At 41.4% G+C, this 19,466-nt stretch overlaps 1 protein-coding gene across 1 annotated transcript in view; it reads right to left on the bottom strand.

The window, feature by feature from the left end:
• LOC128299027 (uncharacterized) overlaps positions 1-15,480 on the bottom strand; it is a 69,675-nt gene extending 54,195 nt beyond the window's left edge. The window contains exons 1-11 of the mRNA XM_053034860.1: positions 15,417-15,480; positions 14,741-15,303; positions 11,948-12,129; positions 10,287-10,425; positions 8,354-8,505; positions 3,405-3,682; positions 2,494-2,629; positions 2,247-2,431; positions 1,963-2,134; positions 1,740-1,856; positions 951-989 (exon numbers count right to left, since the gene is read on the bottom strand). Coding sequence (XP_052890820.1) covers positions 951-989; positions 1,740-1,856; positions 1,963-2,134; positions 2,247-2,431; positions 2,494-2,629; positions 3,405-3,682; positions 8,354-8,505; positions 10,287-10,425; positions 11,948-12,129; positions 14,741-15,293 — 1,953 coding nt within the window. The 5' untranslated portion in view covers positions 15,294-15,303; positions 15,417-15,480. The remainder of the gene's footprint in view (positions 1-950; positions 990-1,739; positions 1,857-1,962; positions 2,135-2,246; positions 2,432-2,493; positions 2,630-3,404; positions 3,683-8,353; positions 8,506-10,286; positions 10,426-11,947; positions 12,130-14,740; positions 15,304-15,416) is intronic.
• Positions 15,481-19,466: the final 3,986 nt, after the last annotated feature.

The following is a 19,466-nucleotide window of genomic DNA, read 5'->3' as shown; positions in this document are numbered from 1 at the left end:
GTGTGCGGGGAGGCAAGGATTAAGGCCAAAACAAATATAGTACAAAATTTGTCGCTCAAACCCCGGAAGCCGAAACGAATATTTACAATCGTGCTGCCGTCGGGTTGCCACTGTTCGCCGCAAGGAATTAGACTGTTCGTGCTTCGAACAATGCTGTTGATTCCGGCACCACCACCGACCATTTATCTTTTCCCAGTGTGACCGGGCGGGAGAGCGGCATGGATTTAATTTTGGAATTTGTCTCGACAACCCTTCCCGGTAATCGCATGCGATTAAAATCTCGAAATTCCACCACGGCAACAAGTATGGTGAAAGAAGGTGAAAGAAAGCATCCGCTTCCGCGAGTTGGGCGGGGGGAACGAGTTGTATAAATGTTTGCTAGCGGTTCGTTAGAGTGTATAAGTAATACAGACACAAGCCGTTTCGAGTAACGAGTATAAAAGTTTAGATGTAGCCGAAAGTGAAAAAGGTGAACAAGTGTTGTGACAAAACATACGTGTGAATAGCGAGAGCGAGAGAGAGAAAGGTAGTTATACTTATATAAATTTTATAAAAACGGAATGTGTGTGTGGGTGTGTGTGTGTGTGTGGGGGTGTGGGTGTGTGACTTAATGTACTAGAGATATGCTTTACTGTTTCAGCAATTATCACACGTGAGCATAATGTGCGCGTTGGACAGCTTTGATCTGTTTTTCTAAACGCTCCAAAGCGGATGATACATTCATCAACAGCACCAGTGTTCATACATGTATGGCGAGACAAGCGAGAGACAGAGCCGAGAGCAATGAGAGGGTGTTTTTTTTTTGGAAGCCGATTCACAGCTTAAGTTGCATAATTAGTGAAACAGTAAAATCTTAGTGAGGCGCGATTATTGATCGTAAAAAGGTAGATGAAAATAGAAGGAAACCAAAGTACTAACAGGTAGATGGTTGGTGCACCGTACAGACTTACCGGTATATCGTGTGAATGAGGTAAATGATCTCCTTTTCTCTGCAAAAACCAAATAGAAAGACGAAATGGAAGTAAACGGAATATTAGACAGGTTGATAATTCTGATGCAAACTAACGAAGATTTTAATTGCAGCTAATGCTTTGGATCTTAATTATGAAGATTCAACTATTATGAGATTCAAACTATAAAGATTCATTTCCAATGTTTTTAAGGATTAAGAGGCATGAATCTCTCTTTGCATGCCGAGAAGAATCTCTACAAATAAATAATGTGTGAAGATGAAATAACCACTGAAGAATCTTTAAGGATTTAAAATAATCTTATATTTATAAACTACTGATAGAATCATAGAACTTCTGAGATCCAATCTTTCACATATTAGCTAATATATGAAGATGTATAAACTTTAAATTTAAAAATTGTTTAAAAGAGCGAAGAAATGATTCATAAAGAATCTTTAAAGATTTATTTATTAATTTATCGTGTTTCAGAAGTTCATATACCTACAGAGATTATAGAAAATTTCTTACAACTTCAAAGATTTATGAGTATTTTGATTGCTATAAGTTTTCAGCATTTGTGGATCTTCAGTGTTTCATGAATCTTTAGAATTTTATTCATTCAGGTATTCAGGGTTCCTCAAAGATTCTAAACTTCATTAAGTATTTAAGAATTGCCTCATGATTCGAATGATTTAGTACTCGTTAAAACAATAAATAGGCAATAAAACAAAACAATAAATAAATAAAATAAATTTACTATAGTAAATATTAAAAATAGTAACTTACCCTATGCCTATCTAGTGGATCACCGTAGACGTCTCTACCTCTCCTATATACAAGTTCATCGTAACGCGTTCTGTCCTCGGGGAAAATTAATTCCCTTATTTCTGTCACTAACGTATGCTGCGAAATGAGTTCAATAAACAATGGCACAATGGCGCAATTAGCGGATGGAAAATTGTATCCCCACACCACAGCACGCTCCACCGGGAGCTACCCCGTCGCTTACCTTTTCGGGTGTATCTAACATTTCTAATAAAACAGATACGAAGGCCTCTATGGTCATTCCTCTAGCACCATATTCCGCTATATAATATGATAGGTTAGCAAAATGATGACGAGGTAATAAGGATCTGGCTTTTTCTTCCACCATCGCTGACACCGGACATTTTCTGCGCGTTCTGTGGTAATGATACGAAGATGCGTGCGTTACCCGTTAGCCATTAGGTTATCTCTACAAACAAAACAAAAACTACCGACCTCCGTTGGGGCCAATATTACGAGCGACCTTACCTTACGCCGGTCGGGCTGTAGGCGTCCCACGGTTCCGGCTCAACGGTGGTACACGAGTGTGGCACTTTCCCGACGTCACGGACCAGCAGCGACATTCGTTTGTGGAACTTAAATTGACTAACAGCCTCGTCATGGGTAACCTCCATGAATGATTGACCATTCACTTCTAAGATTTGATCGCCGACCTGTGACGAAGAGGAAGAGGATTTTGTATTTTCTGCGCACCGAAGCAAACATGAAAACCTACCATCAGTCCTGCCCGATCTGCAACACTGTCCTTGTCGACACCGGTAATAAAAATTCCTAACCCGTACTCTACCCCACCACGTATCATCAGCCCTAAGGACTGGCCGGGTTCTATCAGTAGGTCGACTCTTCGCACCCTGCACGGTAGGTTCGGGGGAATTCGGGGAAGATTTTGTTGTTTTTTTTGGCACCAGGTTTTATTTTCATTAATACCATTATTTTACGATCGTACCGTCCATCCCAATGGGGGATAGTGGGATGGAGATGAGAGGGAAAGATAGAGAGAAGATAGAGCAATAAATTTTAATTCCGGTGCGATTGCAGTAGACGCGATGCAACACCTCATGGGGATGGTGTTGCTGTGTGAATAGCAAATTACTTCTTGTGCATAATTCGAAGGCTGGGAGGCGTTGGTGCATGACCCACATATACGTGGCTGAAATAAATCGTTTCCTGCTGGCATTTATGTAATGGGTAATCTTTTTTTATGTAATATAGTATTTTTTTTATGGAATTTCTCGAGCGTTTCCTGTGGGGCAAAAAAGTCTCCTAATAAAAACGGCTTAAATTATGTAATATTTTTGCTGCTAGATAATTTATGGAATGAATTCATAAAGGAGAACGATCGTTTTTTTTGTCTAGCTGTGGTTAGTTATTGGAACGAGGGCGTATATTTTTTGGTGGATTAGCTTCATGAATTAAAAATTCGCACTCAATGCATAGCAGGAGCTTCTCAAACCGTATCCCTTGCCAGCTCTACGACCACCGGTACGGCTCGGTCTAAGCAAAACCGACGACCCACAATTAGACCATGCCACCAAGCGCACTCTCCCAAATCATAATTCATATTTGATGTTTTGTCTCTAGGTAGGTCACCGATCATCCCCCCCCGCCGGTGTGGTCCCCACTCACCTATCACGTCGTTCAGGTCGTCGACCACCGTACTCGTACGGTGGTGAGGCGGGCCGTCCTTGGCGGTCCATCCAGGAGCAGGTTTGGCGGTTCGGCGGCGGCGGATAGATGCCGGGCGGCGGTGGAACAAGATCGCCAGCCACCCGGCTACCGGGCACACCCGGGGGTGGCCCAAACCCGTGCAGCGGCGCCGACGAGTTGAGCATCGAGGCGGCGGACGGCGGTGCCCGTACCGTCATGCTGATTTGCCGCGACGATTTCAGAATCTGCACACATCTCTGGTTTGGTGAGAAAAAAAGTATGGCAATAGGAGAGAGACAGACGTCTAGTTTAGAGGGGGGGTGGGGTGGGAAGATAAGGGGACAGTGGACACCAAGCGAAACCATAGCACGGAAAGTAGGAAGAAAGAAAACGGAAGTGTACGGGAAATGAAAGCGGCAAAGCATCGATAAGCTAGCGATATGGTGCGAACGGTTAGCAACACAAACACGAAGCATCCGGAACCGAGTGCACCGATGATGCTTTGCAAGCGTCTCGAGAGCGTCGGTGGCAAAACATTTATGTAATACACGCAACACCATCGCTTTGCATAGCTACCCCTTTCGGGATCATAAATCTGTCTGGCATTCATGCTGTGCGACAGGCGTAATCCATTTGCCTAACGCAAAACACCGGTTATCGATAAGTTTTGTATGTGGTTTACAAGGAAAGTGGAAGAGCATGATGCTGCGCATTACACACGCATCAGTGGAGTCATACTGTAGAGAAAGAACTTTGTTCCTGATATATAGGACACCAGCAACAGTTTTAATACTCCAAAATTATTAATCTGGAGGTATTTGAATGCTTGATATCGTGAATTTTTTAAAACTTCGTTCTAAGATAATTAGGTTTAGGATACCTTTTGAAATTATAGAAAGTTATAGCTTAAGAATGGCATTAGTATTGCTATTCTACATTTATTATAAGTTATAAATAAAGTACCCTAAATTAATATATTTTGCAATATATTGTACTCCATTTACTAACTATTCTGCGAACTTTAATAAAAGAATTGTTTGGTGTTTATAAACGGAATGGAGGCGCCCAGTGTTTTATGCTACATTGCCTTATTAAAATATTAACGGCTATTTAAACGGAAGATATAGACTCCATAAATAAGTAATTTATAAGGCTTTTTAATAAAAAGCTTCCTGAATATTTTGCGTGAAAAATTTCAAAAAAAGATACACTTCCAAATGGATTTAAATTATCTTGGAAAACGCGTAAATTCGTGTTTTAAAGTGTTTGTAAACCAAAACAACAAAAGTTACAATAGTAAACAATTTTAAAATGTTTTACGAAAACAATTGCTATTATCTGCTACTTAAAAGGTTGTATTTCAAATATTTTACACGCTTTTAATTAGTGAATTAATTAAATTTAAACTACTACTGGCTATTACCAATAAATACCATTATCGTCCTTGAGCTTTAGATAAGTACGAAAGAATAACCCAACTCAGCGTATATATTTCAGAGCAAATTTGTGCTATCTATTAACAATCTTGAATTACTGGAAGATTCAAAACAAAACAAAAAAGGTAATACTCTATTATATTATTCTCGTTTGAGTGATCGACCATGCGCCTCCATGAATAATGCAATATGAAGATTACAGCGGCACGTTTGGAATGACCTCCTGCCGATGAGATTTGCAAAGTAGTTTATAACAAATTGTATTCGCCTGGTAATATTATATGCGGAATAACTTAAAACTTAAAAGCGACTTCTATCTAAGACATGTATCATATTCAAAAATAATTCGAAAACTGTTAATGAAATTCCGTCACACCATGCATTGTTTCTGCCATGCGCTTATTATGTAAATTCGCATTCTTGCTTCTTTATAAATCTCTTCCATTGCAATGAGACAGTTTTTGAGGGAGACAATGCAAAATACGTACTTCCATTAATCTACGATGGGCGTGTGACGCTGAAACCAATCGTCTATCGACACGGTTTTGCAGAAGGGCTTTGGGCGAAGGAGCGATTGGTGTAGGCCCCTGAATGAAAACTTACCAAGCCACTGATTTGAATTTTATATTCACACTATGGTATAGTTTTATTTGTCAAACTTATCCCACGAAACAAACCACAGCCGATACCACCCGCGTCCCGAAGGCGCACGGAGACTCGGGGGAACTCTTTTACTCTTTGTTCCGCGCTTATCGTCCTTTTGTCCCTGTGCGGGCAAAGAGATCGCCCATCATCCCATGGGATAATTCGCTTAGTCACAGTGTGTAGCAAAACAGAGAAAAGTTGCTGTAATTTATGCAGCAAACTCATCGCTTCCTGCCGTATTTTACGCTCAACGGGGAGGGTTTTTTTTGTTGTTGAGCCGTAGTCATTACTGCCGCCTCTAATATTACAGATTTGTATGACACACCGCAACGGCGGGAGGTGTTTCAGTGGTCGGTTCGCACGCGGAGACACACGAACGGTTTGTTTGTGCTCTTGTCATATTTTTAAGGTTTCTTAGCGTATCGCGACCGAACCATCCGCTGGTGAGAGGCAACACTGCCAGTGCAGCTTTACGCCAAGCCTCGACAAGCTCATTTTTCAGCGTGGACTTCTTCACGGATCGTTCCCATGGTGTACCGGTATCTTCGGCCAACCGGGTGAATGTGGGCCGCCCTTTGTGCAACTGTTTATCTTTTCCACTCCCGATGCAAAACAATAATCCACCGTCCATCCAGAAGGCCGGCGATAGTCGGGCGTTTTGTTGATGGGTGTGAAATCCTACTCCGTGCCGGTTGGGTAGTTTAGCGCAAAAAACGGATGGTTTATGCGCTCTTTTTCGGGGTTACCAAACGATGGTGGAGAAGATTCAACTTTGCGGTCATGCAAACGAAGTTAGCTAATAAGTTACCAAGCGTAAAGAAAGGAAAACACTGCCGGATGGGCTATCGCCGAGTGCGCTGCAGAAATGCAGAGGATTAAAACTTTTGGCCGTTCTTTATGAAAAAGGCTTTGCTCTTTAGATGCTTTAGGCGCTTCAAGTGTTCACACTTTTTCAGATAAACTACTGGTCAAATAGTTCGCTGTAGCAGGATAAAGGATATAGTTTTTGTGTCTCATTCGAGTTGATGCAACTGAAGCATCATAAAAAAAGGTGAAAATAATGAAGTGACCAATTATTTAAAAACTGTAGGATTCGGTACAACTATGGAAGTGTAAACTTCATAAAAATTTGGCTGAATGACTTAAAATCGTTGTGAATCAATTCAATTCTTTAGGATTTAACTCATTGTCAGTTATTAAAATCACGAATTATTTCAATATTCCTAATAAATTCAACGCTCCGTAGTGACTAGAAACTCACTCGAAGTGACTCGCTCGTGAGTGATAGATCTCATGAGTGAGAAGATTAGTGAGAACATTATTTAGATTGGGATTTAGCGTTGTGTATCTTTATCACTCGTGAGTAACATAAATCTTGTTGTTTTTTTGTGACGAACCTAAAAAATGTTTAATGGCTGATGAATTACCTGTACTACATTTACTAAAGAAAACTTAACAACAAAATACTAAATGGTAGCGTTGTTTGAGAGGGATAATTCAATTTCTATACTAATCTAAAATAGTTTATTTACTTTATAGAACTTTTTAAAGTTAGAAAATTATGTAATGGACATACTGGCTAGCAGCTCGTTGTAGTAGTACAGCAGTATGAACGAGTTAGTATGAGAAATAAGTAAATCGCATAGTGACTTTGATCTCACTTTAATAGTGAAAACCATCTCACTTTTGTGACGTAATATATCACATGAGATGTTCATAAATAGTGAGATTTTACATGGGAACTACTTTATCATACATTTTAACTGGATCACTTAAATTCCATGAACTTATGTTTTGATGAAAAAAATTCTACCACCGGCCGTATACACCCGGGATAAGCTGACATTTCACTGTTTGGAGAAGGAAATACCTCAAAAATCTAACAAAAATTAATCGTACATTAGATTAACCCTCTAGTTATAAGCTTCCACTAGTATTAAGCAATATGACCTAACCGTCTCTTCAGAATAAAGAAAATCTACTACAGATGATGATTTCAAGTGACTTACTATTCTCATCGCTACATACAACGTTACACAAATATCTTTACTATTCCTTTACTATTTTATTTTACTAAACCTATAAAAATATAAACTTATTCTAACAAACAATAGTTAAAGACATATACAACTAATGGTACAGCGTTACAGTAATCGGCACACAAGCAGTATTGAAGCGGGCAGCAAGAAAGTGACAGAACAGGTGACAGTGACAGATATTCTATTGCCAATCTTTTTTTCTTCTTTAAATAAATCTTTATCATTGTATTTAGTGGTATGGTTTGTGAATGGATTTGATGGTTAATTTGGTTGCATTTTAATGGGTTGAGTAATTTTAGCTTGTTTGTTATTTCGGCGTATCTCGTATGCCAGGCACATAGAAACGACGTGAGCTTTGGAGCATTGGTAAGTAGTCGAAAGCAGAAGCGCTGTGATGTAACTCGTGCCTAGTTTGCCCGGTTTTTGCAAGAAGTCTTTTTCTATTCATATGCAATCTAAACATAATTCAATACCGTGTTCGTATTGGTCCTTTTGCTCTAACTCGCTTTCGACTTGCTTTTTTTTCTGCCCGGATTTGTTTCGTACTCTATTTGCCTAACAAGATCAGCGCTTCAGCATGCCAGATGCCAGATGGGGTTCGAATCGAAGGAGGCGACCGAAGCCCCCTTTCCCCCATGATTTTTTTTGCCAATAGTAAAAACCAATCAATGCGGAACCGAATAAAAGCCAGGTGTATGGTGTGTTCGTGTAGGGCGGAACTGAAGTGCGAGTGAGAGAGCGAAACGAAACGAAATCGAACGAAAAACGAAAAAAAAACCCCCCCGGTGGACACAAGCCCGCTGCTTACCTTAAGCGCTTCTTCATGGTTGATGGAGGTGAACGGTGTACCGTTCACCTCGAGTATCGTGTCACCAGGCCTCAGTCCAGCACGTTCCGCGACCGATCCTTCCTCGATTCGGGAAATGTAAACACCAACTCCTGCGGAAGGAAGCAGAGCAGCTGAGAACGTGGGTACTCGCGAATGTCATGTGTGCCAGCTGGTTACGATGGAGTCACGGAGGTTTGCGGCAATGGGGCGGGGGTTTGGAGAGGAGGAACCGGAAGGCAATAAAAAATATTTCCCATACTTTGGACGTACGGGCGTGTGTACGTGCCCTGCCTCCCATGTGTTTTTCTTTTTATAGCTATTCAATGGGCAGTCCAATGGGGTTGGTTCAGTGATCGAGGGTTCGTGTCTTCGTGGCAGGCTCCGGCATCAAACCCGGGGGGGAGAGAAACTAATTTTACGACAGCCCAATTTCGCTTATAAACAAAGATGGACGTACCGGGCTAGTGCGCCGTGAAAATGCAATTGCAATCCGGAATGTTCCGGCACGACGTTTAGCGATGGGTTTGGAAGCCCGATGGCGATATCGTAGTACGTGCCCCTTTTTTGTGATGGGTTTTTAGTGTTTCGGTACTAGTAATCCACCGCCGGCCCAACTGGGGTCCCTGGATAATTACGGTCTCCAGGTGCTGACATTCAAATGAAACTGAAATTTAATCATGTGACCTCCAAAAAATAAAAACACAAGAGCGGGTTTTTTTTCCGCCCCGAGGTCAGTGAATTCAAGTTGATCAAGCAAAGGGGAACGCTTGAGAGCCGTTGCAGTCGCTCGGCTAACTAACCCCGCCGGGCCAGTTTTCTCCTACCCAAGCATTTTTTTTGGTTCCAAGCGAAGACATTGTACAGTAAAATGGGCATTGTCGTGGCGATTGCGACCGTTTCGTGACTGGAAGCATTTTGTCTATCCACCCCACATTATCGATTCACCCTGACCATCCGAACAACGATCCGTTGCGGTATTATGCAGGCATGTGTGGTAATGCCGTGGGGTAGTGGTGGCAGCAGAAAGAAGGTGTACCGATGCCGGTGGTTTGAAGGTTGCCAAGATGATCTGTGCCGCAGTACCTGTTCCACTTCTTCGTCCGTTGTTTTTGTGCCGTACGTGCCAAAGATGCATGTACGTAATTCCTGTTCGGAAAAGCCTGTTGCTGGGGATGTTACGTTTTATAGCCCAATGGAACAATTTTATAGATATTGTAATATTATATTTGAATTGTTTAATGTATGCAATATTGTTTTAAGCACATTTCGAGTGCCGAGGAACATGCAGCTGTTAAGGAAAAAAAAAATACATCTTGCACTTGTTAAAGCGTTGTTGTTTGATTTCCATTTGCCTGTTCAAACACCGGACATTTTCCATCTCACTTAACCAAGTGAAGCTGTCGGCCGAGGTGGAGAGTGGTTTATGCAATGGGTGTTAGCTTTTTTTTTGTTATTATTCTCTCTTTATTCCACCACACAATGCAGTGGGGGACCGGCAGAGTTTCAAATCTGTATTAAATTGTCAATCATTTTCACACATTCTCCACGGCTGTTCATCCGAGCGCACCGGTGTGCGATGCGGACAAATTGAAATTAGATTCACAAAACATGCTTCCTGATGGACTGTGGTAGCATAGCAAAAAAACAGAATGAAAAAAAAATCTACACCACAAGAAACACATGCCACGTAATTGGAAAAAATCGCTGCCACAACAATGGCACGATGCACACACAGGCACTGGTGCAGTCTGGCGGTGGACCAGGTTTGGACCGGTGCCAATGGTATACCAAAACCGTGTGATAGATTTTTCATTGTAGTTTCCCTTGCCCCAGGTGCCCACACTTTACCCTTCCTGCTCGGTCCCATTTACCGCCCTCGGAAAGGGGTTGGGGTTTGGTACTGGCTACTTACCGGAATCTTTACCACCCTTGACGCATATCCCGAACCCATGACTGCTGTCGGATTGTTGATCACGTGACATGCTCACGGTTCGGGTTGTTAGCTGATGTATGTTCGGTATGCTACGATCTCGGTCGCGATCGCGGTAAATCTGTGGAAGGAAAATTTGCATCAGAGCTTTTTAATGGTAGCGTAGTATTTTGGCTAATTTAATAATTAATTTCACGCTGAAGTGGAAAATACTGTTGCGAGTGTTCCTAATTAGAAAAACACCTCAATTTCAATACAAATAAATGGTTGCTCTGTTGTGTGGTTAGCACTAACCATTAGTGTTACCAAGAAGCCTAGATTTTAGGGTAAAGTACCTGTATACTAAAATACAAAGAGAAATTGACAAATACGTCTCTTTTCTTTGCTATACATAAAAGAACACAGATAAATCATAGGACAAAACATCATTAAGTTACGTGGGTTCCAACAAATTTTTGTTGTCTAATGTGTAAATTGTTTCAAACCATGAATACAAGCAACAATATCAAAGGGAAACTTTTACTGAAAATCCATTTTAATTTATTAGTAAATGTTTTGAGCACTCAATGAACCATAGATCAAAACAACAAACACGTAAGGTATGATCCGTATCGTAATAGACGTATCGTCCAAATAAACATTGATGAGATATTTCCCTGTGTGGAATTTTCCTCACCCGTTGTAAGTTAAGGAACATTTTGAGAAATGATATTTAATATCTGGAAAGGGATTAGTGATGGGAACTCCGGAGTGGATAAATGTTTAAGTTGAATCAGGAACTCTGGAACATTCCGAAGATTATTTCAGATTAATCCAGAGTCAAATCCGGAGTAGATAGCGAATTTTACTCTAATATCTAAACCGGCATGAGAGAGAAAAAGGTCTCGAACAAGGAATACTCCCGTGGAGACCATGCTTAATGATGCACAACTAATAACTTCCGAAAAATGTCCTGTTTGTCTGATTTCTTTCCGTTAATCTAGGAGCACAGTCACTATCTACTATGAACCTCAATGTTATATACTTTGCTGTTTGATTTGAAACCACAACTTGTAGTATTCTAGACCATCAAAGATTCATCATAATTGCTTGGAATCTCCACATGAGTTAAAGTTAATATCCAAACCATCATAGGGTCTTGAACTTCAATAGGAAATGAATGTTAAAAACATTCCTGCATACTTTTCAAGTTGAAGTTGAAAAAGTAGGAAATAGTATTCGATATCTACCTGAACATATCCTACTTCAATTTAAAAATACACAAAAAATAGTCCCAGCGCTCTCATTTCAGTTAGAAACCCGACTCACGTTGGTAGGAATGAATGCACAACCAACCATAATTTTATTAAATAGTAGTAAAACTTATTTTAAAAATAGTTTAAATATGGGTACGTTTTGAAAGACATTATTCACTTGAGAATAAAGAAAATCGATAGAAGTTTCAGTGTTCCAGTTGAAAATTGTTTCACAAACACTACCATAAACAAGCTGCCAGACACACTCAGTAATCTAACTTCAATTAAATGTTTCATTTCTGGTGAAACATGACTCGCCGCTATCATAATTCGTTATGCCATTCGAATTTTAGCTTAGAACCCTTTTGCAACGAACAGCTTTCGACGGTGGTTTACAGGTTTACTTACTTGATGGGTGGTGGAAGGCGGACTGCTGGCGGGACTTCGACGGCCTCGGTCACGTGTACCGTTACTATGATAACTAGTAGGAACTGAAGAAGACGAACTAGTTGTATTAAACATTCTTATGACCTGCTCTGGTGATATAGGCCGCTTCTTACCATTATGTCTGGTAGAATTTGGAACTGTGCCTAATTTTGTAAGGAGAAGTGGAAGTTTTCAAGCATACAGTACAGAATACGGGAGAAAGGATAACACCAGGACGCGAAGGTCCCAGGACGGTAGAAAGAAAGAAAGAGAGAGCGAGAGAGAGAGAGAGAGAGACAGTATGGACAGAAAGAATGGGACGGGGAGTGGTTTCCTTTTTTTGCACAAGGTACAACCCATTGGAAACAAGGAGAGCAGAAGCGCACAGTGTGAAGGGCGTGCGGTCCTTACAGGGTGGCATGAATGGGAGAGTTCAAGGCTGCCAAATTAGCCAAATGCCCTATTCGGGGGCAAAAAAAAGACCGGAACGCATACCAGCGCGGCAAAGCGCGGCTAGCGCGGGAAATTGGAAAAGTTTCCACGGCAGCCATTCCGCCTTGCCGAATGTAAGCAAAATGCGCGCCTCAATAAAAAGGATAGAAGGATGGACGGAAGATTTTGTCAGGCTGCTGGTAGAAAAGGTTGCATGGTTGTAGTGGGGTTTTGGAATATTTACTTATGGCACAATATGTGCACTTAATTGGACAATGGTAAGAAAAATGGGGAAAAAAGGTAGGAAAATACAAACCATAATTTTTACAAACACACACACACATACGCAGACACTTTTTCAACATTAAGAGCTAGAAATAACGAATATGACAATAGACATTTGAGGATAAAATCGATCACATGTAAAAGGTTCACTAGAGAGCACTAGAAGTGGAGTGAACGAAAATAATTTCAAACGCAAATGGAAAATGGAAATTTCGGAAAACATTTACCACGGTGAGAGGGTAGAAAGAAAAACAACCATGAAACATTATCCCACCGAGTGGGTTCCATTGTGACAAACGGAAATAGTAAACGGTTCCCCATTTCGGGTCGATTTAGAAAAATGGCTAACACAGCTAACACACGCATACACAGGAAGACTAACGTACAGTATACACGCACCGAAACTGGGAAAAAAGAAACCAAACGTAGTAACGAGACGTGAGTGGGAAGGATTCCGTGCTGCTCGAGAGCCATCGAAACGCGCTAAGTGTGTGCAATTTTCACAGGGAAAATAGAGGGAATTGTGTAGAACGTGCTAGAAAACATTCGAAGAAATGGCGACGCCAACAAAGTCTACCACTAGACCACCACCGGTTGAACGATCGGAACGATCCGTGTGTGTGTGTGTGTGGATGAGTATTGTTGACTGTGTGTGTGTGTATTTGTTATTTTTCTTCGTTATGTTGTGAGTTCCTTTGTTGTAAGTTTCCCGGTAGGTAACGTTCGATTTTCCACCACCTTCGATCGCCCCGAAAAATGGACGATGGACAGTAGAACAGACAGAGATGACAGCTGAAACAGACAGGCGTTTGGGGGAACGGGCGGGGAGGAAGAAAGGAAGATGGAGAATGAGCAAGTAGATAGTAGAAAGCTGCCAACACAGATGGGAAAATAGTGGATCCGGGAAGAGAGAGAGAGAGAGAGTAGTGTGTGTTTGAGTGTGTACTTCGTTTCTTTTCTTTTGCATTTTGTTCCATGTGTTCCATTATTATCGAAATCGCATTTTCATTATTCGCTGCTATCTCAGCTTATGCTTTTTTCCGCGCATTTCACTTCCCGGTTCACTCATAGACATAATGGCAAGCAGAAGAACCAGGACCAGTTGCATCGTATATAGTTGTTGTTTTTTTGGTGGGAGTGAAACAATTATCTAGATGTGTTACTACTACCGGGTATGGCTGTAGGCAGCACTTCGCTAGCAGTAGTAGAGCGACTAGACTAGGTGGATGATGGCAAACAACTGGTTGATGAGGTTCGGACTACTCTACTCTGTGACATTTCGAGCAGGGAAAACTAGGACGAGGAAGTGATGTTGCTAGCGGGGATTCAATGACTACCACTACAAAGTAGCTTAGTAGATAAAGAGACTAAATAAAAGAGCAGCGCTATAATGGTCGATGTGAGACGTCTTATAGTTTATAGGACAGAAAACAAACAAGAGTGGCAGAGAAAGAGAGGGATACAAAGAGAGTACATGCTGTGACAGTTAATGTGAGTAAAGAAATGTCAGTTAAATACAAGTACAGAATGCTGTGGAATTGAAGATTTAGCATACAAATGTTTTAAAAGAACGTGTTCTTGATGGCTCTATTTATCATGCCGACATAGTTCAGAGAAAAAGATGAAGTTCCTATGCTAGTGAACAACAACAAAGTAGAGAAGTTCTCGGACATTCAGGGTATTAAGCTATGTTAGATAGTTGATAAGAGATATCGTAAAAAGAGAAGAGATACAGCAGAGTAGAACAAATCAGACAGAGGGATAACATTCTTGGACATTTCCTGCAATACGGGAACAGATCAAACAGAAGACAAACGAGACATTCTAGAGCACTAATAGGACACTATGCGGTAGGACATCTAATGGCGGATCTACAACTCTAGCAGGCGAGTGTAAGAAAAACAGCTCTATAGTGACGAGAGGAGTTATTGAGGACAAGGGGGCGAGCGATAGTAAAGGGGTTGTTTGAGGGCGGAATGGCAGTACTCGGGGTGGACAAAAGGGCGTGGTGGAAATTAATGGGTTGATGTAGTGTTAAAGTAGAAGACGTTGCTTTACCTGCACCAGTTGAAACACCTAAGCTAGCTGACTCTAAATAACTACTTCTACTTGGCAAAGAACCTCCTTTGGAAGGGACACCGGCCGTGTTATAATAATAATGAGGAGAGTGTGGTCTTTCTCTTTCTACTATTGTATATGAAGTACCGGGTGGTGAATAATATAAACCTGAACGTCCGCGTAGCGAGCTTGTGCTGTTGCCGATGCGCGTACTGCCGTACGGACCGATCACGTCCTCGGCCTCGAAGCTGTTGGAGCGCACGTGCCCACCGGCCACCAGCCCACCGTGGCCGACGTGGCCGACACCGTGGACGCTGCCGGTTGCACCGACGCCAGCCCCGACGCCGAGCGCCGAGCCGGATACGCTCGGCACGCCACCGACCGCACCGGCCGTCGTGTGGTGGTAGATTGAGTTGACTGGCGGCGAGGCCACTTGCTGGTAGCCGCTCCGGGAGCTCCATCGGGACGGGCCTAGATCGCACAGCTCGGCGTAGTCGTTCCCGGCACCCATTGCTAGGGGGTCTCCGCCACCGGGGGCGCCCCCTAACCGCATTTCCAAACACCTGCAATGGGACATAGTGAGAAGAGAGAGAGAGAGACGGAGCATGAGATAAGGTTGCAGTACATCATTCAATAAAGGTCCACAAAGTTCAGTAAATCATTAAAAAAGGTACACCTTTCACAAATTATTGAAAAATGGTAAAAAATAGCGATAGACTCTTAATTTTCTTGTATATTCTACTGTTCACGCACAACAACAACACAACAGGACTAGTTGACAGTTGACGATCGGTTTCGTCAAGTTTCGTCAACTGTCGGAAAGTGAGTGCCAGGGGCACTCAATGAAGGTTATAAATACTGGTGCGAAACAATAAATTGGTCTCTTTTTTCTACGCAACACCTCGACTCCGGTAAATATTCCAGCCAACAAAATAAATCCGCAAATTCGTTCATCTATTTCATTCCTTATTTTTTGTTTAAAATATATCGTCTTTTAGTGTGGTTCTATATAGTTCAACCGGCAAGGCTGCTTATCTAGTTTAAATTCCCTGATGCTTTGCATTGGATAAATGTGTCTGATTCTCCATCCTGAAGATTCGCGAATTCTTAGAGATTCATAAAGCCCGAATCTTCTGTTCGAATCTATCTAGAACAGTACATTGAACTGACTCTGATTCGGGAATGTGAAAGATCGTTGAATTGAATGTATCAATCTGCATCTCTGTGCTGAAGATTAATGAATTCTTAAAGATTCAAAAAGCAACATAAATTGATAATTCTATCCTTCAAAAAACATAGATTTTTGATACATTTAGGTTCCTAAATAGCAACTTCTATGCATGTCAATCTATGACAATTCTGGAATCTGTTGAAGTTGAAGCTTCAAGTTATTAAACTTAAAACTAATAGCAATTATTCTGATTGCATACTTAAGGGCGCTTCATAATATCAATTTATTCAGCAGCTCAAGTCTTGTCATATAATATTAGTTTATTTTTAATACTTATAACAACTGCTTGATGATACGATAATAGGGAAATACGGAGCCGTAATTCGAAATAATAAACAAACAACTAATTGATAATCATTAATGATAATAATTTATGGCCTAATTCAAATGACAGCAAGAGACTTCAAATATTGGAAACAAAGAAACAACAATTCTTCAGTTGGGCTCGCGAGCTGAACTTTTACCGAAGGTTTGAGTGTGTTTGTATAGCCTGATTCAACAAAATCAACTCCAACCAAAGACGCTACGCCATCGATACAATATCGACCTACAAATCGTTTGTGTTTTCTTTTTTGTAACTTGATATTTCTAATGCTGCTTCATTTGGTCTTTTCAGCGCGTCAAAGAAGCCCTTACGTAACGTTTCTTTTTAGGCTTTAGCACACTCACAATACCATTGCGAGCGGAAAGCTTGTATACAACCACCAGCGAGAAAGTAGCATTTCGCGGTACAAGAAACGGCTAGTGCGTAAAGCGTGGAGAAATTTTATTAAAATTACCTAACGCTTTTACGACCACGGTCAACGTAAAGTCGTTTGGAAAGCAGTGAAGGCAGCATTCTACGTAGTGGCTTTTTTTTCAGCAGAACGTATCGCGAATGGCTCGCGATTACTCGAACGTGACCAATTTCTTCGTACGAAACGGTACAGGAAGTGGATGAACCTTATGCGTGCTGCGGAAGTTAGAACAACGAAGCCAATTACATTATTGGGGGATTTTTTTTGTGTGTGTATTGCAGTGTCGTTTCGCCCATTTCGTGTGAGTTGTTGCGGTGGAGGTACATTGTGATTCGCTTGGCACGGAATCGGTGGCTTCCCTTTTTTTTTTTGGGAGAAGAATGAGTTGTCTCTTGCGTAACGTGAAAAGTACACGACATTGAAGCGGCATCAAATTGAGCCAAGCGGAGTAAAAATCGATCGGCGTAGCGATTAATCATTGCGTGAAGAATGGGAAATTAGATTAGTAAGGAAGCTCTGCCGGGGCAATTTCATGGGAAATTGGACGCCACCGTACCAGGTTCATGCGCTTCATTAATGGTAAATGCACTGAAAACCACAGCGCACAAGCGGACCAATAATGTGCGCTATCTTTCATTTAAGAGAGTAATATAATTGAACACTCCAGCTGCATTCCACCATTCCGCGCACGGTGTGGGTAAACAAGCGACGATGCAACGGCAGCTTTCATGCGACCGAACAGTTCATAAATCATTTGCAAAAGTAAACCAACGCGCAACCGCAAATAAATCCCATTTTGTAGAACAATCACGATGCATTATGTGCACGGCGTGATGTTGCAAGTGTTCGGGGGCAGCGAAGAGAAACAAACAAGTCGATTCGTTGTTTGTCGAATTCATTAACATTTCTCGATATTGAGCATTGTTTTCAACAAGTTCAATTATGGTTCGTAAATAGTGCACACCACCGTTCGAATATTGAATTCAAATACATCTCATATTCGATGACCACAGGTATGTATTAAACGTTACAAGAGCATTACAAATGGTAAAACAAATGCATCCCTTAATTTTCATCAATTTTGCATACATTCAGGCGGATGTAAAGTATACTTCAATAGCATACATTCAGGCTGTTGTACAACACGTATGCATTGCATACATTTAGGCGGATGTAAAGCACGCTTCAATACATACATTCAGCACATATGCATTGCATACCTTCAGGCTGAATAAAATTATAAGTAATTCTTCTCATAATTTACATCGCATTTTAAGTAACTAAAAGATAGTAAGCCATCAAGGCTTCTGGGATCGAAAAATGGGTTGATCGAAAATATGCTATAATGTTACAACTTATTGATTCACTATGCTAACCTGGAAATCTTCCTTCCCATCGGTCGCGACAACCCTGTTCACAAAGAGCAGAGCACGGTGCGTATCTAATGCACACAACACCATAATAAGCAAACATGTAAGCAATCAGCTGTACTATGCACCTCGTTTAAAACGGATTGAACACAATATACCTTGCTTCATTTCCGGTCGGACAGTTGAGCGGGTGCCAAATGTCGTACAGTGAATGTAATTAATTTTTCATCGTACCCATCCATCCATGGCACGTACGCTGAAAAAAGACTAGTTTCGTCGCTGTCCCTGCTATGGCACTGTCCCGCCACGGAGGTTTGAATTTCGGGGATCCTGATGTCGGTGATGTGAAATTGGCACATGACATGTATGCACGCATAATCAATGGGGTTGGTCCCGATGGAACATTCATGTACGCTAGGGAACGATGAAGCCTAGTACACGGTCCAGTGGCACAGCAGTCACTGGTGAAGCTCCTGTTGGGGAATTTAAGGTTCATGAATGGACGAGGAAAACTATCATATCTTATCTAATCAGCTGCTAGCATATTGGAAGCTTTAAACGCTTTAACCATTGATACAAAGTGTTGTCATAGCGTGCCAGTTCCTAGGATGGGTTTGTTTTCCATTGTGATAGTAAGTTTCCAGGCGAGACTCGAATCGTTAATAGTAACAAAAAAGAACATTAGTTAATCTAAGCGGGAATGAATAATAATAATGAATTTTGTTACATTATGGCTTTGAAGGATTGCATTCTTCTCGAACAGTGTATTAATTTTGAAACGCCTAAACGTATGCAATAGTTTACCACCAACGTATTTTATCACACGGATTGCATACTTGCCTTTTTCATGTTACACACTCAATTTAGCTAATTTTGGTGACATGCGTTTGCGCAATTGCTATGTAAAAGACAGCAAGAATATCAAAGAAATTACCCATACAGCGATGCTACCGCTGTACTAAGCGTCAAGTACTGTGCACAGATAAAGAAATCATCCACCATTGCTGTCTCTCCCTCAGTGTGTTCAGTGCACAAACGCATATAGCAAAAATTTGGCCACAACACAGCTGTGACCAACAGGTTTTAGTGAAGCAGCAAGCAGCTCAGAGCAACACGCTGGCAACACAATGAAAAGAAAAGGGGAGTTTTGCAAAGGACCGGAAGCTAAGTATCCGTACTCGCTGCTGTCGAAATGTGCACATTCACAACAACCAACCGTTTTGGTTTGAGTGTACGCGTGCTTGACGACTAAATTACATGCAGATGCGGCCGTTTCGCTCTCAAGTGCCCTTCTAGAGCTTTAACTGTCCTGAGAGGCATTTCGTACAAGCTTTTGTCCTTCCGGCACGGGATGGTGAATCGTGAGATCTGTTGCTTTTTGGGATTGT

Source organism: Anopheles moucheti, chromosome 2 (assembly GCF_943734755.1).
Source record: "Anopheles moucheti chromosome 2, idAnoMoucSN_F20_07, whole genome shotgun sequence".
In the NCBI taxonomy this organism is placed as follows: Eukaryota; Metazoa; Arthropoda; class Insecta; order Diptera; family Culicidae; genus Anopheles; species Anopheles moucheti.
This window is presented reverse-complemented; position numbering and strand designations above follow the sequence as displayed.